This window comes from Pieris rapae, chromosome 21 (genome assembly GCF_905147795.1).
Source record: "Pieris rapae chromosome 21, ilPieRapa1.1, whole genome shotgun sequence".
NCBI classification, from domain to species: Eukaryota; Metazoa; Arthropoda; class Insecta; order Lepidoptera; family Pieridae; genus Pieris; species Pieris rapae.
The window spans coordinates 4,163,781-4,186,080 of NC_059529.1; the positions used below are offsets into that span (position 1 = coordinate 4,163,781).

Genomic DNA, 22,300 nt, shown 5'->3' on the forward strand with positions numbered 1-22,300 from the left:
GTTATATCTTTAGTACATACGTGCTTTATTTAAATCCGCTTCCGCCTTTTAGATGGTTTCTTACCGAATGTCAAGAGTTCGATTCTCGATAATTCAAATATCGAATACTGACGTGTTTTGTTCCACTAATAACTAATTAATAAAATTAAACAAAGTTATCTATTTTAATTCGGTGATTACCTAAAAATCGCTTGGTGCGCCATCTAGTGTACCAAGTCTTGTGTGATTAAAAAAAAATTTTAAGTATTAATACTTGTGTGTCTACCGCGTCGTCTTTAGTTCAAAATAAAACATTCAATCAAGTTTTGTGTCGCGTAATAGCGCTTGTAAACGAGGAATTACCACAGGACCAAAATTAGACCTGAGGTACAATTGGAAAATTGTCCATTTAGATTTTGTTTCCTAAGAGTATATACGTTTGTACTATGAAGAGCAAAATTTAACGTTGATATCATATATGTATGTAGGTATGTAATTTGTATGGTATAATATATGTTTAAAGGTGAGCAGTTTTGTGTAATGGCTTTAGCGATTCTCATTCTTGAGGTCGTAGGTTCGATACGGGCACAAATCGATTTTATATCTCTGCGCATATAACAGTCGCTCGAACGCCGAAATAAAACCGGCTTGCTAGAGAGGAGAAAGCATTTTATAATATACACATATAATGTATAAAATGCATCATTTGAAGTACCAAACTTCAATAAATAATTACTTTCGTCCCAGTCAAAAAAATACACGACAACACAACTCACGAATTTTAGAACATGTACATTACAAAATAGCAAGGAAAAAACTCAAGCAGTCAGTAAAAACTTAAACTAAATAGAGACAATTATTAGTAATTAAATTTTAATCCTAATAATGTTAAGGAATGTTGTAGGATTATTTGTTACGTTTTTTGTTAAAGCCTATGTTTTATCTCGATAAAATAGACGTAATTTCGCTCGTACTGTATGCGATTGTACGACAAACATTCATTAGTGACCCCAGGATTTCAATTGGACGTAGGGAAACTAACACGTACAGTTACATATAAGACTTGCTTACTATTATTATTGTCAGTTGTGAAAATTATAGTCATGTGGAAGACTCTATTAAAAATGTTTCTTTGGTTGTTTTTCCTGGGACAAGTATTGACAGTGCCAGCGCCAAGTAAATCTATGGAATTACCTGACATTTTGGGCGAAGGAGGTAAAAGAATTTGAATAGTGTTTTCATAATATACTTATGAATTAAACCGAACTTGTGTAAATATTTGAATGTTATTAATTTGTCTAGACGTTATGCTTGCATGATCATTATTATTGAAATGTTTATTTTTTAAAGCGTAATACTCAAGTATACTAAGAGCGTTTAGCAAAAGAGTCATCTAAGGCAATATTAGAAAATACTTCATTTTAATTCGTAATAATTATTTTAATATCAATTTTATGTTAAAATGTCAATATTATGCGTTTTTTTTTTTAGTTTTTTAGTTAGTGTTGGCCTAGTGGCTTCAGCGTGCGACTTCGATCCCCGGCTGTACACCAATGGACTTTCGGTCTATGTGCGCATTTTAACATTTGCTCGAACGGTGAAGGAAAATATCGTGAGGAAACCGACATGTCTTAGACCCAAAAAATCGACGACGTGTGTCAGGCACTGGAGGCTGATCACCTACTTTCTCATTAGACTTAAAAATGTTCATGAAACCGATTCAGAAATCTGAAGCCAAGACCTGAAGAGGTTGTAGCGTCACTGATTTTTTTTTGTATCTAAGGCGTTGTTTTGCGTAACAAATTATTGTTCTAGATTCTATAAATGTTAAATGAAGTTTTTGTTTTAGAACTATTTAGAAACAGCGAGCAGTTGTTAAAATTCATTATTCCTGGATCAGTATCTTCAAAATCGAGCGGTCAAATAAACCTCCAGCTGCCAGATTTGGTCAATCAAGTGAGTTGTTTGTATTTGTAGCATTTTAGCCTGACCTTGATTTTCCTTCTTTATACGTTCAATTAAGATATTTATAGATGGAAAAATTATATAAGGAAAACACTTTTTTAACGGATTACGGTGACTGAAGACAAAGGTGACCACGCACGCTGTAAAGCACGCGAAACGTCGGTTTAAATTTAAAATTATGTACAAATAATTATAAGTTTAAATATAATAATACATAACTATAATCCGTTAAAAAAGTGTTTTTCTTTAAATGTGTAAAAGTTATGTAAATAAAAGACAATACTAAAATTATATAATACAGAGATTGATAGGTATAAGTATTCTGAAAAATCTCCATAATAACAAAACATTTGTTTATAACTTACATATCCTCATAGCAATGTCATTAAAGGAAATATACATTAATCGTGTACCATAGATAATAAAGCATTGTTCATGAACATTTATGGATTACTATATTTTTAGAATCGTTAAATTTTACAGGAGGATGAAAATTTTAAAATATTTTATGGCCACCTCGATGCAGGCCATGCAATGAAGGGGTTGATCTTTAATATCTACGATGATAATATGAGAGAAGCCACTATTGCGTTGTTCCGTGTATTCCAATATGCTGATAATGATAAACTTTTCTTAATCCGTGATTGGGCCCGAGAAAATGTTAACAAGGACATGTTCGACTATGCGTGGCGTCTGGCTTCATTATACAGAATCGATGCTTCATCAAAAGAAAATGACCCACCATTTGTTGTGAAACCAAATTATTACATCACCAGCGACGCTATCATAAAGGCGCTACAATTTAAGAACGATAACTCCATGGCAGATACGCAAGCATCAAAAGTAAATCAAATTTATTCAGGTGACAATTTCGTTGTTATAAACACCAATTATTCAAGCTGGAATATGGTAACTGAGGGTTGCGAGGAGAACCTTGATTATTTCAGAGAAGACATAGCACTAAATAGCTACTACTATGGGGTTCACCTCCAATATCCATTTTGGATGACCAACGACGAGCTGTCTGGTATTGACGCAAGATACGCTGAACGGGATTATTTCATCCACCAACAGCTTCTGGCGCGGTATCATCTAGAGAAACAGCATTACCGAGTGAGGAACGTGTCGAGTGAATCTAACTGCTTTAGAGATTTCAACCCCTACTTATTACACGACAATGGTCTTTTCTTTCCAACAAGATCTTCAGTTCTACCGCAGTGGAACGAACAACAGGCTCGAATTAAAGCAATAGACATCGCTATCAAAGAATGCATTTCAAGAGGGGTTATTTATATGGTAAGACTGATAACATAATTTTTAGCCGTATTTATATATCACTGGTATTCAATAATTTATGATTTTAATTTAATTCAGGATAATGCAACGAAGACAGCACTCACCGAAGATAATTATATTGATTTATTAGCTAAATTAGTAAGGGCTAATTTCGATGGAATACAAACGGCCAAAGTTGTTAAATCTCTATTTGGCTACGGATCAAATAGCTACCCGAGTGACAGGTAACACATATATGTAATACATATAACATACACACATTGAAGTAATAACATAATCAATGTTAGTGTCTGAAAGTAGTCTAAATAGTCACTGAATTGAATTATGTAGAAAATGTTTCTCTAAATAATGTAGCCTATAAACGTTTTATGAATTGTATAAAAACAGTCATGTAAGACATAATTGAGAATTTGTTATATTCTTTCAGATATAACCCTGCACCTACAGTGCTTCACAATCCGCAGACTACTTTACGAGATCCTCTGTATTGGCAAATGATTCAATCTCTTCTCAAATACTTCACAGAGTATGCTACCACATTGCAGCCATTTGACTTCTCTAAATACGAAAGTGACGACTTCAACATTATTGAATGTAGTTCCTCGAGGATAACAACATATTTTGACTATTACCAAATCAGCTTAACCAAATTTTTGTATAGCGAGGATTATCTAACAAAAAAGCCTCCCAAACTATTTACAGCTCGGCAAAAACGACTCAGGCATTTGCCGTTCACAATAAATATTACTGCCGAATCTAAGGTTAATGAAAACGGTATCGTTAAGATATTTTTGGGACCCGAATGTGATCCAAAATACTGTTGGCAAGAACACTCAAAATTTTTCGAAATTGATTCGTTCCTTTACAAATTTGAAAAAGGTTTAAACATAATCAGTTGGAACCCAGAAATGTCAGGTAAATTTTCCTATGATGATTATTACAATATGGAACAATCATTTTCGAAGAAGAATAAGTTTGATCTATTTAAATTTCCAGAAAATTTGTTAATTCCGAAAGGTTTAGAGGAAGGATTGAATCTGACAGTATTTAGTATGATTGTGCCTGTAAAAGATATGGCTAGTAACACTAGTGATATAGAATACGATACTTTGCCGTTAGGCTTCCCTTTCCATAGACAAGCTGAGATTAACAACGAGTCAAAAGCTAAAAACTATGTGTTCAACAAAGTCTCTATTTATCATAAGAAAAGTTTAAATGATGTGAATGGTTACTTTTCAGCTCATTTAAGTTAACCAAAAATTGACAGTGTAACGTCGAAAGTAGAGTAAAATTAGTATTAAACGTGATATTTTCTGTTAGTCTGTAGTAAGTTAGAAGAAAAAATAAATTAAAGTTGATATTGAATATAACATATTTTTATTTATACATAAATTAACATTTGGTCATTTGTCATTATATAACATGAATTGAATTAACACCACATATTTATCTCTCTCCATTTAGTGTTGGCTGACCTCGTTGTGGTGGTAGGTGTAGTAGGGAACATTGTACTCGTAAGGGTACATCTCTCCTTCATGGAATACGTTCACTTCCTCGAAGAACATGTTGGGTTGCTTGAAGTAAACAGAGTTGACAGGACGGTCAAGAGGGTAGCCCAAAGGCTTGTTGTCGTTAGCGAATACCCTGATGGTTTCAACTTGCTTGTTGGCTGGTTGGTATGGGTAGGCAACAACGTAAATCCAGTATGGGAACCCACCGCTTGTACCCTTAGGCAATAAGAGCCTCTGGGGGTATGCACCGGGTTTGACTGACATATCGCTAGGTACCTTACCTTCAGCGAGGTACTTCTCAACAATTTCTCTGACTGGGGTAGAGTCTTGCTTGGTGTAGTAGAAGTCAGTGGATTGACGTTCAATCTTGTTCTGTCCCTTGGTGAGTTTCTGCACGAACCAGTCCAATTCGACGAAGTTTTGCCAGTTCTCTTCCAAGTCAATGAGGTAGCCTTTACCATCATATTTGGGACCGAGGAAGATCTTGAATACGGCTTCTCCTTCAACATCGGATTTAACATCAACGGTTACGGTGAATGGCTTGTGGTTAAGACGGGGTTGGCGGACGACGTAGTATGGCCATCTGCTGCTCTTCATCTCTTCCTTGCTGAAGTACACACCGTTGCTAACCTCAAAGTCGTAGAAGTCGAAGTATGTCACCAGCTTGTCAACCTTAACGTCGTTAATCTTAACTCCGACGTAGTGGAGAGCGTCTTGGGTGTATGGGGTCAATGATTTCTTGAACTCAATGAAGTATTTCAAGATTCTGCTGTAAAGCTGGTAGAAGGCGGGGTCACGAAGAGATGTCTGGTAGAAACCGAGAGCGCTAGGAACGAAATCGTATCTGGAACAAGATTATTAACATCAGAAAATTGTAAAAAACCCAAATAAGTTTTTGTAAAAAAAACCTTATGGAGATAACTGTAACGTTTAGCGTATTACATTCAACTGTCAAAATATATAAGTTATTAAGTTTTGTAACCAAAATGAAAATAAATTGTTATTTTCATTTCCTTATCCAGCTAGTATTAAAGTTAATAATTATTAAAAAAATCTTTGTACTTACTTGCCAGCATTCTCAGTGACGCCACTAAGTACATGACGGGCAATAACCTCGTAGGAGTAGGGGTGGTTCCATGGTCCAACTTTGGTGAATATATCAGCGTTGCCTTGCCAGAAGTTTCCGACGAAGTTCACAGATTTAGAGTTGCGTAGGTCAACATCCTGGTTGAACTGTAAAAGATGTTTTTATGTTAAAATCGTTTAGTTTTATAAAAAAAAAGTTAAAATTTTACGAATAAATTTTAGAAATACGACATAAAATATATATCTTAAGGTTCCTTTTAAATAAAAACGTAGAATAAAAAGATATAAAGTTTTACTTACAGCCTTGAAGTGGCCTTGTTGCAGGAACTGGATGAAGCTCTGCTCGAAAGTGTTAAGGACTTGCATTTCCTTGACATGCTTTTCATAGGGGATCTGGTAGTAGCTGGGCCTTTGAGCGAAGTTGTAGTAGTACTTCATGAATGGTTTGTAACCAGCCTCGATCTGGTGGTTCCATGAGTAGTCAGGGATTTCTCCAAGACCGTTGGACAGACGTTCCAAGTAGTAGCGAGCCAAGAGTTGTTGGTAGAAGTTGTAGTAAACTTCTCCGCGGTGTTCCTTCAATAAGGGCTGGACTTCGCTTTCCATCCAGAAGGGGAAGAAAACGTGGAAGTAGTAGTAGTAAGCGTTTAGGCCAATATCCTCAGTGAAGTAAGAGATCTTGTCTTCGCCATTAGCGTATACGTATCGGTCAGAGTAGTTAGCGTAGACAACGTAGCGGTTCTCTTCGTGAGATACACCGTATTCAGGTCCGAAGTCGTTGGTGTCGATTCCATTTTGCATCTTGATGCGGTGTACTCTGTACCAGACATCTACATTGGTGAATAATTCTGGGTAGGTTTCGTATGGCGCAGGGACGACGAAGCCCTTGAGGTCGGGACGGTGGAGAACAGCGATGTAGCATGAGTAGAGGAATTGACCCTCGTTCATGTAGACACGGGCGAAGGAGGCGGTCTTATAGAAGACATCAAAGTCCTTAGCGTAGTACAAGACATGGAATAGGGCTACAGCCTCTTGCCTTGACCTATCGTTGAAGACTGAGAATGGGATGTTTTTAGGTAGGAACCCAACCTTCCATAAGTTCAAGAACTCCTCAACGGCTTGTTTGTTCTGAAAAGAGAAAAATGTGTTATATGAAGCTATAAACACAAAAAATTCAAAAAAAGAACTGTACCAATTATAAGAAAAGTAAGTTTTAGGTGGTAGAAAAAGATTTACGTACGGTGTAGTCGCTGACGTGCTCCTCGATGTCGTAATCCTTTCCGATTTTGTAGTATTCGGCTTCGGTGTTGACATGGCCAATGTAGTAGAACAATTTGAGGATCTGTTGCTGCTTCGTAACGACGTCTTGTTCAACTGAAATTATATTTTTTTATATAAAATCTCTTTAGATTTAAAACAAAAACAAAAAAATTAAGAAAACTAGCAAATAACATGAACACTTATATTTATGGAGACTTTACTTTTGCATTCATCTCTTCATCTTGATAATAAACTGCTGCACCGAATTTAATGAAATTTCAAATTGTATAATAAAACATAAGTCTAACCAAATATTTTAGCCATTTATCCATCAATGTTAAAAAAATAATTGAATATAAGTAGAAAGATGAAAAAAATTAATTAAATGTAATAAATTATAATAAATTAATGTTAAGTAAAAGTTATTGATTAAAGTTTTACCAGTCTTCAGTTTGCAGTCGACATTCTTCGGGGGAATCACAATGTTCCCGGCCAAAGCCAGGGCCACCAAGCTTGCTAGAACCAAGACAGTCTTCATTGTTGCCAGACCAAATGGTAACTGTGCCTCACTACTTTCTTACTGCAGTTTTTATACTAAACGAATGCACGTTATCAATATTGATAAAGTACAAATAATATTTGGGATTGTTCATAATCTATGCCCTCTTGAGAGGTCAGGCGATTATGGGGGTGACCGTCAACACAGAGAAAGTATACATTAAACAATGGTTTTTAATAATACTTATTGATCCACTGCAATCGACAATACTTCTAGAAAATTCCATACATATTTATTAGGCGTACAAACGTAGTGAGGCTTTCTTGTATTGTTATTTCATTTATGAGTCGTCCACGCAGTTATACCCAACGAGTTACTTAAAGTCAGTGAATACCTTTGTAGCGTATCATAGATACGCACTAAAATGTACATACTATATGGTGTAGTATTTTCTATATGATTTGATGTATGTGGCAACATAAATACAGGACACTTAGAAAAGAAGAAAACAGACGTCACTCAGAACAGACTTTTAAGATGAGTGAGCATGTATTTTTCCTATGAGCCTTTCTATAAGAATATAAATTAATTACCGTTGTTTGTGAAGAAATATTTCAATTTAACAAAGATAAAAATGGGTTGTGATTTATAAAAATATAGAACATCCCATAAATGGTGACCCCGACGTGATAACATCCCATAAATGGTGACCCCGACGTGATAGGATCCCATACCTTTTTAATTTAAGATTAATGATGCATTAACTCTTAATAAACGACTCTGAGTACGACTGTTAGACATACAGAATTAGATAACATTGCCTTTTGACGTTTTAAATATTCCACTTGTAAACTCTCGTTTTGATGGCTCTTTTTTAAATTGTGCTTGAAATATAAGTTTAAGTCGAAACTTAAATCTAATATATAACTGAGTATATAATATTATAAATATACAATATAAAATATAACTCAGCTATGAAAATTAACCAAAGTGAGTATCATATTTGGCATGGTTACATTATTATATTAATAGGGAATAATAACCGACAGATCTATTAATAAAGTGTGATTATTATGACATGAATAAAGTAAAATAAATTCAAAGACAATTAGTAACTTTTATGTGTTTAATGTGTTTTATATTTTCCTTAATTTTTTATGTGTTTTGTATTGTATTAAATTCATACAGATTTAAATTTTATGTGTAGAAAGTAACAAATAAATTATTAACTAACCCATTGATAATTATAACTTAATCCTAGGTGTGTCAAAGAATTCTCACTTCTCAGTGACATTTGATCTGATTCAAGATTGAATGCATTTGCATTGTTTTGACAATAACAAAAATAATTTCTAAATGTTTAATTTTTTTACATTCTTCCATAATTTTCTCCCGAACAGTGTTATCATTTCAAATTATTTGATTTAAAGCTTATCTAATATCTAATGGGCAAGTATAAGACATATTTTATTGTATAGCATGAGTTAAAAATGGCATGCCTATTATATAATCGAAAACATGCTACAAGCATTTAAAAACTAAAACTGATTGATGAACGATTACTTGACCTTGAAGTTCACAATGTCTAAACTTTCCTACAAAATCAATATTTTTCCTACTAATAAATAAATCAATCAGTGGCCCTACAACCTCTTTAGGCCTTGGCCTCAGATTTCTGAATCTGTTCCATGATCATTTTTAAATCTAATAGGCAAGTAGGTGATCAGCCTCCAGTACCTGACACACGTCGTCGACTTTTTGGGTCTAAGACATGTCGGTTTCCTCACGATGTTTTCCTTCACCGTTCGAGTGAATGTTAAATGCGCACATAGAAAGAAAGTCCATTGGTGCATAGCCGGGGATCGAACCTACGACCTCAGGGATGAGAGTCGCACGCTAAAGCCACTAGGCCAACACTGCTCATTGTCTTAATAAGCTATTAAAAAATCTGCAACATAGTCCTTTAAATGTTTTATTTGTTTATCTAATTAATTGTGTATCTTATATAGTTTCGCGCTTTTTGTGCTCATCGTTTTTAATTTATGTAGATGTCATGTGGAACATGGTGTCATGGTTGCAGCTCCTTACAAACGTAGTATAAAACAATAAAAATACATGGCTATCAAATAGAGTGGTGGAAAGTTTATTGCTTGTTCTTCTACGCCCTTGATTTGAGAACTGGCAGTAAATGTAAAATTAGAAGCATTGTATTTATATTTCATTATTGACGTTGATAAGTGTACATTTTTACTACGTTATTTATATTATGAATAATATTTTTGACTTTGACTTGACTTTAATTTTTACTGACTTTTGCAAGGAAATTTCGATTAAATAGATACTTGACGATCTATTTGGTACTAGTTGGTACATGCGACACCACCCCAACGTCTTTGAGTTTAAAAAATAGAATTAGGCACTGAGCGCTGCTACTACTTGTATTAATTGTTTTGTTTGTTTGGTGAAAAAAAAAATCATCAGACTTCTGTCTAAGCCGTAACGCATATCGGTTTCTTCACGATGTTTTCTTTAACCTTACCTAGCAAGTGTTAAGTGCGCTTATAGACAGAAAATTCACAGTCAGGATTCGAACCTACAACTCCAAGAATGAGAGACACACGCTTAAGCCACTATCCCACCACTGTTCTTAGAAAAAATATTTTTATTTATTAATTATACAATTATGCAGGTCTAATCTCTTTTTTGTATTTTTAATTATTATAATCCAATCGTTTCTTAAATATATTTAAAGCATAGTATTAAAGCTTCCAGATCTAAACCAATAAAGAGTGGCCGAGTGTTACAACATTTTCGATTTTAGAAATTGTACAAAATGTTAATTTAGAAAAATTGTTTAACGTTCATAAGTGTACGTTTATGTTACCAATGTGAATTACAGTAATATTTTAAATTTTATCTATCACGCTAAATTGTAAGTTGACGAAAAAATGTATTCGTAGCATCTTACAATTAGATGCAGTAATATTGAATATGTCATTTTTTTTTATAGAACAGGGAGCAAACGGATAAACTATATATATTTGATATAAACAAACTGTTAAATTGTCTTTGACGTATGATCCGGGGCGGCTTTTCTGGTCTACCCAAATTCTACCAAAAGGCAAAACAAGCAAACGGTAAAATGTGATTATAAAGAACATAATCACTACGTATAAAATGAGACCTCATTATTCGTACAGAATAAATGAGTCTAATTCTTTGTAACTAGATTTGTCTCATTCTTTCAAACTGTGTTCACACTGAGACGAAAAGAGACATATCTAAAATAGTTTGACTGTAGTCATTTCTTGATTGTATATGTAAACAATTATTGAATACAAATAGAACGATAGAAGTAATTAGAAATTTCATATTATCAATAATAACGACAACAAATATTTGTTTGTCATAAGTGGTCATCGGAATTTTTATATTATTATACACAAACAATATCCCTTGTATCCGCTTATGTACCCGACCCTGTTTGTTCTGGGTTTTGTGTGTTACGACCAGCTACGCCTCAGAAGAGCGCTAGCTGTGTCAGTGTATTTATTTAAGATACTTACGGGTCGGGTGCATAATCTGGGTATAATGGAGAAACTGGGTCTACGGGTAGCAAATACAAACCTGAGAAAAAATGTCTATGGAGGTAGACCTATTTGTTTGTACACTGGCTGAGTTCACAAGAGTTGCTTGCTGTTAATTATAAGATTTAGGCATTTAAGTATAATTTTTTTAATTTTTTTTATTGGGATAAAGGGTGTGGGTATTACTTTGGCGTTGTATCGAATTAGTAGTTACTGTTAAGGTAGAATAATGTGGAATAAATAAATAAATAAAGATCGCGTCAAGAGGAGCAGGGAGGGGTTACTTTCATATACTTGTTTGAATAAATTCTTTTTTCAAACTGCGTTATAGCCTATGAGTGTACTATACCTTCTATGACCGAGCAATTGCAATTAAACTGCGACTCTTAACACTGTGGTCGAATAAAATAGTCGTGCCAAATGTATTGGCATTTTCGATAATCAAAGAAATAAAAGCTACAGGATTGATCACCCATAATATGTTGACAGGTCACTGTGGATGAGGTTCAGGGTAAGACAATGCTTGCTACTAGGTTATACTTCCTACAGCTCAATAGTGTAACTTTCCGTTTGTCCAATGGATACGAGTGTAATACTGAACAAGCTAAGGGAATAAAAGTAACAGAGACGACTTAAAATAAATAATGTTCTAAGTTGAGGCATCGAACATTTCTTAAAAAAGTACAAAGTGGAATAAGAGTGCTAAGAAAGGTACTGCCAAATCATCCGTGTTACCAATATTTACTTAAGTTGTACATTTAAGTTATTTCAAACCTACGACGACAACATAATTGGTTAGAAAATATATGATTTAAATAAAAGTGGTTGAAGGTTCGAATCCCGGCTGTGCATCAATGGTTATCTTTCTATATGGACACTCGCTTGTACGTTAAAGGAAAACATCGCGAGGAAGCCAGTATAGAGAAGAAAAAACAAATGATCACGAAACTGATGCAGAAATTTGTTATTTGATGCCCAGAAAGAAAATATTGTAACGCACTTCGTTTTATATATTAAAATCTTAAAAGGCCGATAACGCACCCGTGGAGCCCTTTAGTATTAAGTGTCCATAGGCGGCAGTATCACTTAACTACAGATGTGTCTTATTAACCCTGATCTATAAAAAATATAAAAAATGTATAATTTCTTTGTCGTTAGGTAAGGTTTCTTCACATCAAATCACTCAACAAAAGAATACTAGAAAGAATTATTGTCTTTAACACTATTATATATCGCATCAAGAACATAATTATCATCTCAAGCGTCATTGTGGACTTCACAGACAAAATATTATATGGGTTCCACCTAAGATGTTCAAACCCAAGATTCGGTTTAGCAATTTTACATTCTATTCCAATATTAAATTGTGTATTATTTTCACGTTTGTACTGAGATTTAAAATTTAATTTGTAAAAAACAGGCAAGTATTGCCACAATTTTTGCAAAAATTATGAATTAGAATGAATTTCCCTGAAAGGTCGGTAACATACCCGCTCGCCCCTGACGTGGCAGTTCTCTATGGGCGAAAGTTATTTATTCAAAGTGACTCGTGAGTAGTCAAAAAATTAATTTCGTATTTATTACATAATTTTTCCTATCTCCCAATTTTAGTAAACAAGTTGCATCATAATTCATAAAATGCAGTATCTTCGACAATTGTTATAATAAATAATCTGAATAAAAGTATTGCTATGCAAAATTATCAGTTTGATGTCAAAGATCAGCCACATAATTAAGGTGACTCCACCTTAATCGGACCTCGAATGATCATGATTTATTATTGCAAAAAAATATCAAAACAAATTCTACAGGCAATCAAAACAATGATTTGAAACTATTTATTTATTACAATTATTTTTATCCGGATATAAATATTTTATTTTTTTTCTTTAGTCAGGATTCAGGGTTAGTTGAATTTCTGTATCATTTTCACCGAGTTAAAATAACTGTATGGAATTATGAAGTCGACGACTAAATTTTATCGTTTGTATGTTCAAACAAAGCTCATCACTCCGTGGACAAATCTGGAATATCGAGGTGTCAAATGATTCCAATTTTCCAGCCAATTGGTTAAGTAAAATAAGAATAATTGTAATATCTCATTGGCAATCTAAAGTTCGCTTCGCCGCGTCGTGATAAGTACCTTATAAGTAGTTTTTAACCCAATATAATATTGATTATTTTGTTTTTATGTAATATGTTAAAAGGAATTTGTTTTTTTTATAATTTTTGAAGTCTTTATCGGCGTTTGGAAAAAAATTACCGTCACATATTTCGGTTACAAACTAATGACAAAAATATATAATAACGATTACAACCATTGTTGGTTGTAATAATTCTATTACATACTATTTATGAAATTCTGTAATAATCTTAGTAGTAATATGTCTATTGTATTATGTCAACCTATTCGTCTATGATAGTAAAAACCTTTTGTTAAACTTTATCTAAATCTAATTTAACCAATTTCTGTAAAGTTGCATAATATAGTAGATTTGCATAAGTAGCATTTTTCAAATTTTTCGAATTTGTCAGTCCTTAGGACGAGATCAATATAATTAGAATATGGGCTTAATAAAAGCGACTTTTAACATTATTTTTTTCTTTTCGGCTTTTAATCTTAGGGTCTGTTTTACAATGTCCGGATAAGTTCCAAATAAGCTATTTATTACTTATTTGTAGGATAAACAGTATTTTTGCGTTTCACGACTGTCAGATAGCGCTATTCGCCATGAAACACAAAGTATCTTATTCTACTGTTACTTTATCCATACATAGCAAGCGCGAAACAATTTCAATCAAGTAACAGAACTGAATTTACATTTAATTTATAATTAAAATGTATATTATATATATATGAGTTAATAGTATAATTTTTATGTTTGGTGCAGTCTGAAATTAATAGTGCATTCGACATTCACCAGTTAAAATTACAAAGTCACAATTACTTAGACATATTAAGAGCGCGGGTGAAATGATAAATCTTGATAATTAAATTAGGTAAAATCTACATATTTGTAGTTTTGACAGTAAGATAATATGACTAGATGGCGCTAATAAAAAGTTTCAAGTAACCTTTTTTAAATGTTTATTATTAACGTCACACACAAGGTAATGAAATTTGTAATCCAATGATGATAGTTCCTGTGTAATGTACTAGATGGCGTTCTACACAAGAATTATGTAATTAAATTGTTTTTATTGTCCGTAGAGGGCGTAACGTGTTTCAATTTCCAATAAATAAAGTTTATATATTAAATTTTTTAAATATAACATTACAAGGGAAATCGATTAATTAAACTAAAAACTGAAATCATCTAATAATTTATTTCCGACAGTAATAAATATTATCAATTCATATATTAAATAAAACAAGAAATACATAAAATATACAATAAAACATAAATACGATATAATATGATAAATACAGTAGGAAACAGATTTGTTTAGTTTCAGAATTGTATGACAGTGTATGTTGAATTATTGCTCATTTCTTCTTTAACCTACAATAATTATTCCTTATATTTATTTTTATATATTTGTAGTTCTAAGTCCTTTCTCCAATAATATGTCTATCAAACTTAAGACCACTTACAAAAGCTATTAAAGCATTTTCCTATAAAGTTTGACATATTTGTCAGTGCTTAAGATTGATATACGTACTAAACTTTGGACTTAAAACGACAAACGCACTATCATTTGTTTTGTATGTTATATGCTATGAATAAGAGATTATTATGGGCTATTGCGTGAGATCGATATAGCTAATAAACCTGGCGGAATATGTATGAAAAATATTTACCTCAATTGTTACAATAATACTCAATGAGGTGTTACAAAATTACGAATAAAGAACGGTGTCTCTTTCTTGCAGGCAATGATAGTAAAGGACACAATATCAATCTATGTTATCGCTTAATACATCCTTTATTGCCTATTTGGTATATCTAGTATTTAACAGTAGACCAATGTTAACTTGTCTGAGTTCTTATATATTTGAAATATTTATATATTATGATATATTTGAAATACTTGGCGTAGATTTGATAGAATAATGTAACATATTTCAATAATATTTTCGTTAACTAACCAAAACGATTGCAGATGAGTTTAAATCAATTATAAAAGTATGGTTTACTGAGGTACAACAATTTCCAGGGTTGGTTTGTGGTATATAAGTACGTCGTGGACGTAGAAGTTGGTTAATGTCTCTACTTGGTACTGATGGAGAGGTCTGTCGAAGGGGAAGCCAAGTGGATATCCTGTCATGCGTCTTGCTCCAGTTCCAATGCCAAAGGTTTGGTCTGGGTTCACACCTTGGCCAAAAGGTGTCTCAGGTGCCACGTAGTCCGAAATATGCACGAATAAATTGAAAGGCATACCACCGACACGCCCTGCAAAGTAATTATTTATATTTTATTTAGTTTAATTGAATTTTTTTTTTGTACTCCTACAGCTAACACAAAATACATATAATATCAAACAAATACACCGAGAACATAGCCACAGATGGAATACGTGATATGTTATAACTAAAAAGATTTACAAAAAGGAACAAACAAACAAAGTATTCAATACAATTAACTAACTGATAAAATTTAATTAACTAAGCCTAAATTGGTTGTGTTGTGTAATGGTGTAAATTTTTAATTTAATCTTAAATCTAAAAATCATTTTAGACCATTTCAATGTCACTTTTCAAGCTAAAGAGTTTATAGCAAACGCCATAGAAAACAAATTGATAATTGAATGTACCAACCAAGTGCTATGTTTAATAAATACGAAACTTTAAAACAAAATGACTGGGAAAGAGAAAGAAACATAGAAACATAATATACAAATAAACTGCGTACAAATTGTATGTATAAATGAGACTTTGAAAAGAGATAATTTAATCAATAAGGAAGTTTGTACTATAGCCTTAGCTATCAGTGATAACACACAGTACATTTATGTTATTACTAAAACAAGAATTATTTAAGAATTAGAAAACTTCTTAATGGACTTGGTTACCCTGAACCAAACAATTGCCCTATAACAGTTGCCAGTTACCTAGTTGGTACGTTACAGAAATTGCTGAAACATGCATTTGCCCTAATGCCCCGTTCTAAGGGCGTCTTCACAAATGCGTCATTCATCAATGGGCTATGAGATAATGCAAATAACAATCATGGGCTTAAGGGCTATAATTGCGTGAAAATAATTTATCTGCCAACTCACCCTTAGGCAGCATCAGCCTACGTGGGTATCCATCGAAGAACTGCTTCGTGTCAATCACAAATTGGCCTTTTCCTTGTAATGCATTAAGAGCCTTCAGGTAGACCTCGTAGCTGGAGTACCACTGGTCAATGGTGTACATATTTTCAGTGGAATCACGTTTGATAACATGCTCTCCTACCGGCACTAAAATTGGTTTTCAGCAAATGTAGTAACTATAAATATCGTTGGAATAACTTACAACTACGCAGACAAAAACCACCCAGTTGTTACTATGTACAAAAGAATATCGTTATATTCTGGTGAATATTTATATTTAATTATAATTGTTTGTATGTAAGTATTACATAGTGCTTAACAGCAACTAGTGGGGTTCTTAACCAACAGCTGTTGATTCGATTTTGTAAATAACTGATAATTAAAATAGCGAAATAATTAAAAAAAACTTAATTTCACTGACATTCACTTTAAGAATTGTTTATTTTATATGCAACTGTTTAAAGTAAATACAATACTTTTACCATGAAACCTATAAAGAAATACTCCCAAACAGATGACCAAATATAATGGATTACGGTGTCATAAAGCGCTGAATTTGGTACTAAATACAGTTAATATTTTTAGAACTAACTACACGTTTAAATTTGTTTTAATAAGATAAACCTTATTTGTATATTTTGAAGTATTTGGCATGTTAGTGCTTGCATAGTGCAGTGCGTGATAGTAGCTAAGAATTTTTTTTATATATATCATAGGAGGGCAAACGAGCCTGCGGGACGCCCAAAAAGACAGTCGTCGCAGCCCATAAACACCCATTTTTAGTGGGTGCGTTGCCGGCTTTTAAGGGAGGATTACGGTTGAATTTTGAATTTTTGGAGGTCGTTTCTCTCAGGGAAGATCCCTCATGGTAGTTTGAAAAGATACTAACATTGATAAACGAATTGATCCAGTTGGAAGACGTTCTCTGTGTTCAGGTGTAATGGTATCTCGTAGCCATTGCTGTCATATTTCGGTGCGAGGAAAAACCGGACAACCACCTTCTTGGCAACGTCGCTCTTGACGAGTACTCTGACGGTGAAGACCTTGTTTGTGAGTTGTGGTTGTTGTACTAAAACGCTGACCTCATCTTCTACCACCTTGCCTTGAAAAGTAACAAGAAACATAGTATGAATGAAAGTATACTTAAATTCAAATTTCGATAACAAATTTATAATATTTCTAAACGGTTTAAAAATTTTATTTAAAAAAGGAATATGATTTGTATGTTGTTCTAATTTAGTACAAAGTTGCTCTTGTATACTGTCTTAGTATTTTTTTTTTAATAAATACTATCCACAAAAAATAATGTCTTGATGAATATTACCTGCGTAACTTGTTTACTACTTAATACAGCAGGTAAAATATCAATTCCTAGTCAAACAAAAATTGTTTTAAACGCGATATAGATGGATTGTTTTCTTTTCTTACTAGGGTTGCCTGGAAGACATCGCTTGTTAGCGATCTTCATTCCAATATAATTTAATATAATTTTTATGTATTGTTTTATTTGTGTTTCTTTGCAATGAAGTGTAAATAAATAAATAAATAAATCTAAGCCTACTACGAAAAATATTCACATTAGCCGCCGTTATTAATTAGCAAAGTTATTGATTTACTTAATAAGCTTACTTTCACGATCATTTAAGCACAAAGCATTCGTCACATTCAGGTACTTCTGCTCGAAGTAAGTGACGAGCTTGTCAGTCTCCACTTTCTGGATGTCAACTCTCGGGAGTGACAGGATCTCCTCTGTGTGAGGAGGCAGGTACGATGACCAGAGAGTGAAGAGGTTCAGCGCTCGCTTCCAAATCATGTAGAAGGCTGGATCCCTCATGCAAGTCTGGTAGTTCTCGATAGCTGCTGGTATGACAAGGGGGATATGCCTAGAATAATGAATATTATTAGCCAATGTCTGAATTTGTAAAGCTCTGATTAAGCCTTGGGGTAAGCATTTGAGGTGTTAGTATAGAGGGTTTTATATACAGCTGGTTGACTTTAAGTTCTCATACCGTCAGTATGCATGGAATATAAAAGAAATACTTACATCAGATTCCGAAGATTATTTTTTTCTATTTACCCAAAAATTTTAAAAACGTTTCAAAAGAGTAAAATTACTGTAACATTTTAATTTAAAAACAAATTTATATCCAATGTTAGGAAAGTTTTTATTTTTGTATTTAACGATATCATACGATATCACTAAATATTCAACTTACTGTTTGTGGAAGACATGTCCTTGAATGATGGAGTTTCCGAGGAGGCTCTTCCAGGTGTTAATAAGACTACCATAGAAATCTATATTTGGTGAGTCTACATTGCCTTCAATAATGTTGCCAAGAACATTTATCGCTTCAGGCGTTCTTAAATTAATCTTCTCACCAGATACCTAAAATATAGAGATACCTTACATTAATATATTCCCAATAGGAAGTATTTATATAATTTTATTAATCTAATTGAATTTGCTTGACGACGATAGATAGTTAAAATCAATTGATATTATTAAATACATGTAAGAATCAGAACTTACTGAAACCACATAGCCAAGTTCAATAGCATCTCTAATACGGCGTTCATAAGTCTTTATTTTCTCAAGAAGTTCCGAGTATTTGGGTTGATCAATACGAAGGTCATCTGGTCTCACAGGGAATGGAATACCGTTTTGATAAACAAGTCCACTCGCAAATCCTTCTTCCACGATATCGGAGCCAATCTCAGGAATTTCGCTTAAACCATTGGACAATCTTTCGAAATAGTATCGGTTGGTCAATTGTTTGTTGAAAAACCAGAAATATTCACCTCGCCTATACTTCATCAGTGGACCATTTTGACCGCTAAGCCAGAATGGGTATGTCAAGTGATTGTTGTAGTAAAGTGTGTTTAAAGCATAGTCTTGAGAGTAATAGAAGGTGGAAATATCGCTGTTACCAAGGTAAGGCCACACTGTTGTGTTCCATCGAATAACCACATTGTCGTCCCATAAAAAGGTTTGAGGGTAGCGATCAACCAAACGTTTACCTTGTGTATTCGCCCTATGCGCAATATTCATGATTTCAGCGTTATGGTAGTATCCCGGGAAGACTTCGTATAAAGGTGGGACAATGATTCCTTGCGTTTTTGGATGGTGCACTGTAGCTGCAGCCATGACATAAACAAAAAGTCCTTCATTAACGATATCTCTGAGGTAGAGAGCTGTATTATATAAGGTTTGATAATCCTTAGAGGATTGGAGGACGTTGAATAGCGTGACCGCTTCGAATTGGTGAGTTGGATCCAGGATAAGGAATGGCACCGATCGTGGTAGTTGCATGCCATAATCGATGAGGTTTGAGTACACTTTTACTGCGGTGACATTCTGTAAAGGATTGGATATAGTTAGAAAACTTGAATATTTCAAATTTCAATTTTAAAATTACTGTGTTATTAGACTTTCTCATACAAAAAACATTGAAAATATAAACAAATTTAAAAAAATTACTTACACTGTATTTGTCGATGTTATTTGTTAAAGACCATGACTGTGCAATGGCTTTTAGTTTGGGTTCTTGAAGGGGTTCATGTATATGAAAATATAATGTTAGAAGATCAACTTGTTTTTGGAGGAATGTAGCATCCACTGTAATAAGACGATTAATTGTGATTACATAATTACATGTTATCAATGTTCATTAGTCATAATATTACTGATTATGGAACGATTTAATTTTTTAAACCAAACATGACCTTTGTTATGTTATATTTGGCGCATTTTTCACACTGTATTTGTATCTTTCTATTTGCTTGTACAAATTAATAAAAAAACAGTTTTCTGTTATAATATACGAGTTCGTATAAATTCTAAGCCTAAATAAACTCCAAGTTAATGTGCCTGTTTGTTCTGTTCGTTTATTAAATATCACGTTCGATACAATATAAATAAAAGTTATGAAACATAGTAAAAAATAACTTCACTCATCATGTCATACAAAATTACAAGTCCTTAATTTTGGACTACCGAAAAAATGCAAACACTATAAATTACCCTGTTAAAGTTTATATACAAACGTACAATTATAAAAATGGCTATGCGGATATTAATTGTAAATCAAATTTCAAAGTGGTTAGGATAAAATAAGTATCATGGGTGAGTGAGCTGTTTATAAGAAATGGAACTACTTAATATCAAATGAACCAATTCGGCTATTAAGTTTAGTATTCGGCAAGTAGGTAAACCATTCAATGAGTAGAAGTACATTCTACTAAGCTCATATGCAAACTTTCTGCCCACGTTATGAGCAGTCAAATGAAATAATACTTGTCTATCATTAAAGAGAGCTTGGTTTTGCCTGATGACCGGCAAAAAGCCTCGCATCAACTGCACCCACGCATCGAATACACTTCGTTATTTAAATATGAATTTGTGAATTTATGTCATTTAAATTATTAAATTTATATCACATTTATAATTTAAATGAATATAAGTTTAAATTATAATAATTATATACAAATTATGTTTATATATGTAGGTATATAATATTTATAATATATTTTGTTTATAAATATATACAAATTTTTAAAAGGCCGGCAACGCACTCGCGAGCCCTCTAGCATCGAGTGTCCATGGGCGGCGGTATCACTTAACATCAGGTGAGCCTCCTGCCGGTTTGCCCCCTGTTCTATAAAAAAAAGTAAAAAATATTCTTTTGAACTTACCTACTCTAGGTGGAGTAGCATTATGCTCGACGATGTTGGCCGCCACACCTGCAAGCAGGCAAGCAAACAACACTAACTGATTCATAATAAAGAACTGTATATCCAAAACCTAGAAAGTCTTTTATACTCACTTTTATCTTAGGGTCACGTCAATAAACATTATAGATTACATTATTCGATAACTTTCTAGAATTTTTAATGATGCACATCACTTCAGTAAACCACCAGACACTGTGTCTAATGTTTATGTTAATAACAACTGTATATTGGTCTCAACTCTCAGGCTGAAAGAAATAAAGGAATGGGTGTATGAAAATAAAAACGAACCTTGCTTTAAGTTGCTGTCACCAGCAACGATGAAAGAAAAACCATGTACTTAATCGTTAGCTGTTCATTTCATATTTCTTTTGTTTATTACATCTACTCATCAGTTTTAACTACTAACATTGCTAAGTGAAAATATAAATAGAAATATGTACACCAAAATTATCAGTGTAACACGAAAATGATCAGGTCAATCAGGAACAAATCTTATAATGAGCGTCTGAAAGCACTGACCTCACTGATTTAGGAAGTAGGCGGTTAAGAGGAAATCTTATTGAAACCTATAAAATCCTCACTGGCCACTATAATGTTCCAGGAATTGAGAAGCTGTTTATTTTAAGTGAAAATACACATTTGAGGGGTAGTTCTTTAAAACTTAAGACCACAATACAAATTCCCTAAAGAACTTTCTCTCGAACCGGGTAGTGGCCGACTGGAATAGGCATCCGGAAAGTGTAATCAGTGCACCATCATTGAACTCTTTTATAAATAGATTGGTTATTTTCTCCAAATCTCAAAATACGCGCCCATTGGCTTATTAAGCTGCTAGTGTGTTTAAATATAATAATAATAATGTACATAGTGTACATACATACGTACATAGTACTTAAAGTATTTCCCTTAATAGAGACTGTAAAATTTGACACTTTTAAATTTCCTTATTAGTTAATCAGTTAGACTTAATTATTAGTCTTAATTTTACTCTAGATTGTTATGTTTCATGTCTCAGATATAATATACCTTCTTGGCTTTAAAGTAAAAATATACAAAAAAGCAGACTTTTTTGCCTTTTTGAAGTAACAGGACGTAACAAAGTACGAGCGCTGAGACCATGTTCCAATTGG

General features: G+C 33.2%; 2 protein-coding genes across 2 annotated transcripts; one reads left to right on the top strand and one right to left on the bottom strand.

Annotated features, from left to right (window-relative positions):
* Window positions 1-59: 59 nt before the first annotated feature.
* On the top strand, window positions 60-4,607 carry LOC110998604 (arylphorin subunit beta). Its single transcript, XM_022267318.2, has 5 exons — window positions 60-1,194; window positions 1,829-1,935; window positions 2,428-3,240; window positions 3,319-3,464; window positions 3,668-4,607. Exons 1-5 carry the CDS (start codon window positions 957-959, stop codon window positions 4,491-4,493), a joined length of 2,130 nt encoding a protein of 709 aa, XP_022123010.2. The 5' UTR covers window positions 60-956; the 3' UTR covers window positions 4,494-4,607.
* LOC110998590 lies at window positions 4,601-21,222 on the bottom strand. The gene is made up of 14 exons (XM_045632981.1): window positions 21,132-21,222; window positions 19,922-20,055; window positions 18,970-19,794; window positions 18,656-18,825; window positions 18,069-18,322; window positions 17,329-17,541; window positions 16,404-16,586; window positions 15,322-15,577; window positions 7,840-7,868; window positions 7,539-7,673; window positions 7,078-7,211; window positions 6,138-6,965; window positions 5,818-5,984; window positions 4,601-5,595 (listed from the first exon to the last, which is right to left on the bottom strand). Exons 1-14 carry the CDS (start codon window positions 21,214-21,216, stop codon window positions 4,701-4,703), a joined length of 4,308 nt encoding a protein of 1,435 aa, XP_045488937.1. The 5' UTR covers window positions 21,217-21,222; the 3' UTR covers window positions 4,601-4,700.
* Between the last annotated feature and the right edge of the window lie 1,078 nt (window positions 21,223-22,300).